At 42.0% G+C, this 8,162-nt stretch overlaps 1 protein-coding gene across 1 annotated transcript in view; it reads left to right on the plus strand.

Annotated features, from left to right (window-relative positions):
* Window positions 1-5,258, plus strand: part of Osbpl6 (oxysterol binding protein like 6) — a 189,729-nt gene extending 184,471 nt beyond the window's left edge. Inside the window, 2 exon segments of the mRNA XM_037204898.1 lie at window positions 201-323; window positions 1,598-5,258. Coding sequence (XP_037060793.1) covers window positions 201-323; window positions 1,598-1,706 — 232 coding nt within the window. The 3' untranslated portion in view covers window positions 1,707-5,258.
* The last annotated feature ends 2,904 nt before the right edge of the window (window positions 5,259-8,162 follow it).

Raw genomic sequence — 8,162 nt, forward strand, 5'->3', positions numbered from 1 at the left:
TAACTCAATCCACATGTACAGAAACTATATTAATTGATGAACAGACTGAGGACATATGGCCTAGGACAGGGGTGAAGGGACATCAGCAATGTCACCACTGTTAAGGATGTTACATTCTCAGCAGCCAGCAGGTAATTTTATGCCAATATTTTTTTTTCCAAAAAACGCTGACATTGGAATATCAACTGTATTCTGCTTAGGTTTTTAGAAGAAGGAAACTTAGAAGCCGCAGCAGCAGAGAAGCAAAGAGTTGAGGAACTCCAAAGATCTCGAAGACGGTACATGGAGGAAAACAACCTTGAACACATACCAAAATTTTTTAAGTAAGTCAGCCATCCCAGAGCAAGCTGATGTTTTGCTAAAGGTTGCCAGAGACCACGAGGAAAAGAGAGTGGCAGATTGTCTGGGGGACTTAAACTGATTTGGGTAGCTTTACATGGGACAGTGAAAATGCTGAATTGGATTTTGTGCATGTGAAAATTAAGTTACCCAACAGTCAGTTCCTCTCAATGGGTCTTTTCTTTCTGTGGACAGTGAGATAGGGAGGAGCTCACCAGGAGGCATTTTCACTTTATCTGGACCCTTTGGAGTGCCAGAAAGGTATTCCCACCCCTCATGCAAGCAGCAGTTGAGATTCTGCCCCCAAGGGCACCATGACTTCATGCGGATTTAATTTTATTTCTGTCGCACAGAGCTTGTTTCTGCTCATATTTTAACCCCCATTGTGGTATGATCAAAGATGATTACTACAGGATTATTTAAAGGATTATGTAAACATCACAGAGATGAATCTGTAGTTTTCAGATCCATCATCTGTCATCCTCCTGCGCATGCTCAGAAAAGCTCAGGGCAACATCTTCCCTCTTAGAGCTTTCATCTCATGATCATCTTGTGGTGGAAGTGCAGACTTACCATTCAGAGGTCTGCAGTGTGCCTGTCAGAGGTCTGCAGTGTACCTATCAGAGGTCTGCAGTGTGCCTATCAGAGGTCTGCAGTGTGCCCTTCAGATCTGCAGTGTGCCTGTCAGAGGATATGCTTCAGAGTCAGTGTGCCTTCAGATCTGCAGTGTGCCTATCAGAGGTCTGCAGTGTGCCCTTCAGATCTGCAGTGTGCCTGTCAGAGGAATGCAGTGTGCCTTTCAGAGGTCTGCAGTGTGCCCTTCAGATCTGCAGTGTGCCTGTCAGAGGTCTGCAGTGTGCCTGTCAGAGGTCTGCAGTGTGCCCTTCAGATATGGGCCTCCGGGTGGCTTCTGCAGCCACTGATGTTGCTCTGTTCCTGGAAGGCAGCTCTTCCTTACAGTGCTTATGGAGCTGTGTTTGGGCCTCTCTGCTTTCTTACCTAGAAGGAATCAGAGGGAATTAGCTCCTGCCCGTAGTCTTTTTCCGTCTTGCTTTTATTTCAATCGTATAATGACAACAGTTACTTTATTTCTGGCCAGACATTGCCAGCTTATCAATTGTTGGCAGATAGCACATAACTATGTATAATATGTATTATTATTATATTACCATACATGTTATATATGCATATATATGAGAGAGTTATCAGCTGACCTTGATGTGATTTACGGCTAATGATGATTTTCATATTTTCACAGAAAAGTTATTGATGCAAATCAAAGAGAAGCCTGGGTTTCTAATGACACCTACTGGGAGCTTCGGAAGGACCCTGGGTTTAGCAAAGTAGACAGCCCTGTTCTTTGGTGAACTGGAGACATAGAACTAGCCAACATACCACACTCCGAATGAATAAATAACTATGCACAATTATGTTTCTTATAGCTCCGCGTGGTTTCTGGGTCGACTGAGAACCTCCCCTTTGCTTTTCTATCCATCTTTATAATGGATTTTCAAAAGTGCATTAGACAAGGCTCCTAACCACTTTTGGATCCTTTCTGTTCTGCTGCAACCATATTCCTTAAAAAATAAAATACAATAAAAAAAATAAAACCCACGCCCTCCTCGGAAAGCAGACTAGAAGAAGGGAGTATAAAGTCCAAAGGCAGAAGAGTTGATCTAGAAGATCGAACTGTAACCGGTGCTTCAGGTGGATCAGGGGAGTGTACAATGACATACAAACTACATGTTTGGTCTGCTGTCTGAAAGGTCATCCCCAACCTTAGGAGCTCCTGAGCCGTAATGGTCGGTTAGTTCAGACTTGAAGTGTGTTTTTTTTTTTGATGTGGTGTGCTTGTAACAGCCTCGTCAAAATAGACGTGATGCTTCCGGAAACCCATTCCATCTTTACAACATTGTTCATGCCTTAAAGAAATGCAAAGATGTACAATAAACTGTTGTTTTTTTTTTTTTTAAATGTGTGCTCATAGGTGTATGTGAAGGACAGATCATTAGAATCCTGGCGTGGATTCACTTTCTTGGTCAGAACATTGATTCAGCTGATCTAAGAGGATTAAATAAGGAAACACACTTTCCTTTGCTAAGTGACTTACAGTATGGTGGATCTAAAGGTCTTACCCTCTTACGGGCTAAGGGACATACACTAAGTAGATCTCCGCATCCAGGTGGCCAGATAGTAGACCATCCCTCCTCCATCCGACCTCACGGTGTGCCCTGGTATTTGGCAATGCTGTATCTGATTTGGACACCTGTCATTAGTGTTAAAACTTCATTAGGAAGTAACAAACGTTTGGAGTTTCTACCTGGGCTGGTTGGTACCATAAAGTACTGTTTTTGAGTAGCACACAAGGCCATACAGCACATCCCTGACTCTTGCCCACTCCTTGGCACTGTTCAGATTCCACAGAGAACAAAAGCTTATTTGCATTATGTAAATGGATCCTATGCAAATCATTTTCCTTTTTTAAAGTCAAGCAGTTCCATATGATACATGGTTACATATTAATTCTCAACCTTGCTAAGGGCAGAAATAAAAAATTAAAAAAAAAAACTTAGGCTAAAAAAGTTATTTATTCCAAAGGTGGGGGCAGGCAAGATGTGTTTTGAATTCTTCAGGTTTTGTTTTTCCTCCACGGGCACACAGAGGCTTGCATTGGCATTTCTAAATTCCTGCACGTACATGACTCTATAAATGCCTGTATGTTTAAAAAATAAATCTCTTTAGGGGGCTTCCTAGTGAATTAGAAAATTACATCTATTTTGTTGTCAGTTAGAGTTTTATTCTTAGATACTTACCATCTGAATTTAAGTGTTATTTTAGACTCTGATAACAAGGTTAGTGACATTTTCTATTTTGTTAAGAGGCATCAATGTTGGTGTTATCTCTCCTCAGCAAAGCATTCCTAATAACGGCTAATACACCATAAAACCCAGCACTGCTTTTGAGAACATGGAGGAGAACTCAGAATTTCCACTCGATGGAGCAGTATTTTAGTTATCCTAAGTCCATACATCATGCACACAGCTGGCACTCATTAGAATGGACTTTCTCTCCCCGATGAGTTCCCTAAGTCAGAGCTTCGGCTTACACAGCCTTCTCCATGCGCTTGCCCCTCGATTTCTTGAACTCCCGTTTGAAGTCTTCGGTGGTTTGCCTTGCGACTGTAAAAATCTTCCCCTTTGTCATGAACTAAGTCTTTCTTCATTCAACCTGATCCTCTTCTATCTGTGCACCTTCAGTTATGTCTAATTTTAATTTGAATTAGAACTTAGTTAGAATCCTGTTGACTTCCTCACAGAAATGGATTCTCCTCCCTTGGTAAAGCTCACAGTCCGATGTAAAATGGATCTTACCTGTGCTCAGTCGTGCTTTCCTGAACTGCCTCACAATGACCTAATCAGAAAAGAGTTCTGCAGAAGAAAGGTGTGACAAGGAGGGACTGGGAAGGTGAGATGGTCAAAAGGTAATAGGGACCGTCAGTTTAACAAGTGGCAGAAGACCCAGGACCCTTCAGGGAAGAAACGACTGTGCCCAGCGTTAGGGTTATCTGAGAAGAAAGGAGAAACACTAGATAAGGCCTTCACTAGATAGATAATAAAATTAGATGTCAAATATGAACAGTAAACGATGGTCAGGTCTACCCTGAAACTCTAATTTAGATTTTAGGTGAAAATGAGAGAAGTGTCATGTTGATTCCAATCGCATGTCGCGGTATCCTCCATTTTGAATCTGTTTTGACCTTCAGATTCCCTGATTGTGACCATCAAGTCATCCTCGGTAGACTTCAGAATCTCCTGTGACACCCGATTAGCTCACCTCCCATCGGACACTGGCTTGTGTTGGCGTCACAGTCCCCACCTCCTTGTCTTCACAGGGTGGTTATAAAGTTATAATCCCGTTGGAATTTCATTCACGTGACATTCCAGCTTTCGAAGCTGAATAGCAAAAGGGTAGAATGTTAGTTTATTCTCTTGATAAGACGTGATGTATTCCTTGGAATTTTACATAAACCTTTATATTTGCTGGGGGGAGCACTGTTTTGTTTTCCTTAAAAGGACTTAGGAGGGCTTGGTATGTCTGTGTTCCTCTCCCGTGCTTTATTTTCAAGCTCCCTCCCCTCCAGTGGGATGGGTCATTAGGAAAAGCAGTGGTTAGTGACAGTAACCCGAGGCTTGACCAGACCTAACTGATCTATGGCACACGCCAGCATTTGCAGAGGCTCCCCGGGAGACCAACCATTTCGATACTCAGTGCTGCTAAGCAAGGTGCAAATCTCCTCTTCAGTGTTGCTGGTGTTTTCTTATTTTTAATTGTCATTACTTTTCATGGATTACTGCAAAGTGCTATCCGTGTAATCTTCAGGTGGTTGTAAGAAAATAAACTTCATTTAAGTTTATTTTAGTGGTACATGTCAGTTCTGTGTGAGAGCAGGGACCAAATGTAATCTCCCGGCTGAGGGACACCAAGGGATTTTTGGTACAAGAGATGCCAAATTGTTAACTTCCCAAATCTTTTGTGCTCTGGCCTTGTGTTTTTCTGCATGACCACTTACCAGTCATTAGATCCTGTCCCAAAGAGCCTGGAGAGGGAGGGAAAGTTCTATGGAAGAAAACCTGATGAACCTGTTTCGCTTAATACTAAAGAACGTTTTTGTTACTCTTTTGTGGGTTTAATTCTCCATCTTGTCTAATCCCGGTCTCTGTCACGCTAGGTAACGAAGCACTGTGGTAGCAGACCGAGCTCCACACACCAGGGCGAGTAACAGATGTTTGCACTTGGCGCAGTATCTCATGAATGTGGCACAGTAAATAAAGTTTGTGTACAAAATATTAGTTTATTTCTATGAGAGCAATTATGTTCAGGATATATAAAATGTCTCTAATTAAACCATTATGAATCTACTTTGTGCTCTAGAAATGTTCTTTTGGGGAAAATATGAGGGGAAAAATGTGTCCATAGAGCTGAGTAAAATGTTGGTTTGTTTTTGTGGGTTTTTTTTTCCCCCCTCAAAGGCTCCATGGATTTTTGGGAAAGACTGTATGTCACACCAGGAATCTATCTTAGTTGAGTTTATTTTGTAAAATGTACACTTTGAAGGTTGTCCATTACGTGGCACATTCTCAAGCAGAAACCAGCTTCATTAACATCATCTTTAGAGCTGTAAAAACTGTGAGATGTAAAAACCTTCTTTGCAGCATCTGCTTTTGAAAGAGAGAACGGAAAATTGTGTAAGAAGGATTTGGCTTCATTCTTCTAGCCTGGGATCTAAAGGATGAGGATGTTTCTAAAATCGCTGTGATGAACTAGCATGTCCCACACCCTGAGTAGATAGGACTCTGTGGTACAGGCAGCGGCGGTAAAAGAACTTGGTGTCCTACTCTTCCATTGGCTTTTCAAAGTGACCGACTTGTCTCTCTAACCTCTGATCCTAACATAGTGGAAGAGTGGATATACGCTTCTGTTGTTTGGCACCATGTCACTGTTTGTGAAACAGGCCATATTTGTGTGTAATTTCAGTCACTCAGTGTTAGAAACTACTCCATTCACTTTCCTCTTGAACACTATTCTTCATGAGTTAAATTTTTTCTTATAAGCACATATATTAGTTATTTTCCAGACTGGAAAAAGAATAGCAAAAAGTTCCTGGTTTCCATAAATTCTGTTTCTCTCTATACCTTCCTTCTAAAACAGGAGTTAGTTGTACGGAAAAGAATATTGAATCTTTGGTAAAATAATGTGGAGTCCTGTTTGGGATCTATCTCTTTCTTCTGTCTCTCATGTTAGATAAAGTAAGCAACTGAACAGAACGAATATTATAAAAGAGGGAATGATACTGTAATCACTCTTTAGGTGCCTGCTCTCCCTTCATTTTTCATCTCCAGGTCTTCAGGAATTTTAAAGTGTTTTGCTATGCTTTTAAAAAAGCTGGATGTGGCTGTTATATAATAAAAGCCACATATTGGAACTGTACCACCTGATATATGCTGACTGCAGACACTGTGACTCCACCACAGTCAAAGGAGTGAACATATCCATCACCCCCAAAGGTTGTGGGGGGGTGTAACCTTTCCCTTTCCACCCAGAGGCAATGGTTGGTCTGTTTTGCTGTTGTTGTTGTTGTTACTGCTGCTGCTGTTCTTTTAAATTAAAGTTTGCATACTTTCTTGTATTTATAGCATGCAAGATTTGGGGTGGGGGTGAGATTGTGAATACACCTGCCAATTCCTCCCATACCATTACCATTAAACCAAGCTTCAACCCATTACAAGAGAAGATGACCCCCCTCAATTCTGGCTCTGGCAGCCCAGTAGAAAATGTAGATTTGCTTAGAAAGCTACTTTTTGTATCAAAATGGCCATGTAACACAGAGGGGTAGTTTTTAGGCTTTGAGAGCCCAGAGTTACCGTCAGACTGGTGGGGGACGAGGAGTCGTGTAGAGGAAGACCCGGAAGACATTTTCCTCTGTGGAGTAATGAAAGAAACGGACAAAGCTGCGGGAATCCAGAACGGCTGTTTCCAGATGACAGTTTGATGGTAATGTTGCCATCCATGGAGGGGGGCAGAGAAGCTGCTGCAGAGGTGTTTGCTACTCACTTCACTTTCATGTGACATTTTACAAAGTAAGCTGAATTTTAAACTTAGACACAAAACATGCAATTGTACATATGAATGAGGGGTCCAGTGACCGTCTCAATACATGTATATGTCATGTAATGTCCCAGACAAGTTAAACAGTTCTGTCTTTCCAAACATTCACTATCTGTCGATGGTAGAAACTTCCAAAGCCCGATCTTTTGGGAGTCTGAAGTATCCCATGCATTACTGTACTCTACTGTCCCCAGGCTGTGCTCATGAACACTTGAGACTTGCCTTGTTCCGGAAGTGTGCGTCTTCTAATGCCCTTACTCCTCATTTGGAAACAAAGGACTAAATCTTGCTTTGAAAAGGAAATGGAAAGGAAGTTGCAGTACCTAGTGATCTCCCACTGGGCAGGTCCAGAGCTCATTTCTGCTGTCATCACCCCCAAATCCTGTTACTGGGAAGTAGAAAAGTTCCCAGAGGTCATCTGATGCTGCAGGACTTTTTTTTTTTTTTTTTTTTTTTTTTTTTTTTTTTTTTTTTTTTTTTTTAATGATATGTTCTCACTGTGTAGCCCTGGCTTGCTTAGAACTCACAGAGATCTGCTTGCCTCTGACTCCTGAGTGTTGGGATTAACAATGTGTGCTCCATTCCCAGCAAATACAGCATGATTAGCATTCGCCTCTAAAGGAGAAGGAAAGGAAAGAATAGCAAAAGGGAAGTGGAATGCAGGGGGAGAAGTCCATTCCCCTAAGTGGTAGAGATGCTCTGCGGGTGTATGGGTAGATCCCAGCTGGACCACAAATCATCTTGGATGTTTGGTTCAGATTCCCGAGTTGTTCTCTGAAAGCTGGGACTTGGGCTGAAAAGGCACTCCAGTCCCCAGGAAGTTGGAGGTAAAAGTGGGATGAGACTCTCAATTCTTCAGCCTGGCCCCTAAAAACAGCTTTCTTTGTAGTTTAGATCGTAGCACTCTGGTGTCAGTGGGAAAGTCTTATTCAAGAACCAAAACCAAGGTCTGCGATGTAGATCAGTGGTAGCACATTTGCCTGGCACATCCAAGTCCCTGGGTTCTGTCCCTAGCTGAGCAAATGAGTGCATGCTTGCAGGTGAGTAAAATGCACACACTCGAACATAAATAAGAGCACTGCTTTGTTACTGTTACTTTGATGTGTGTCTAATACCAGCACTGTGGGAAGGATGGCAGAAAACTGAAGTCTAGAAGA

This window comes from Peromyscus leucopus, chromosome 4, assembly GCF_004664715.2.
Source record: "Peromyscus leucopus breed LL Stock chromosome 4, UCI_PerLeu_2.1, whole genome shotgun sequence".
NCBI classification, from domain to species: domain Eukaryota; kingdom Metazoa; phylum Chordata; class Mammalia; order Rodentia; family Cricetidae; genus Peromyscus; species Peromyscus leucopus.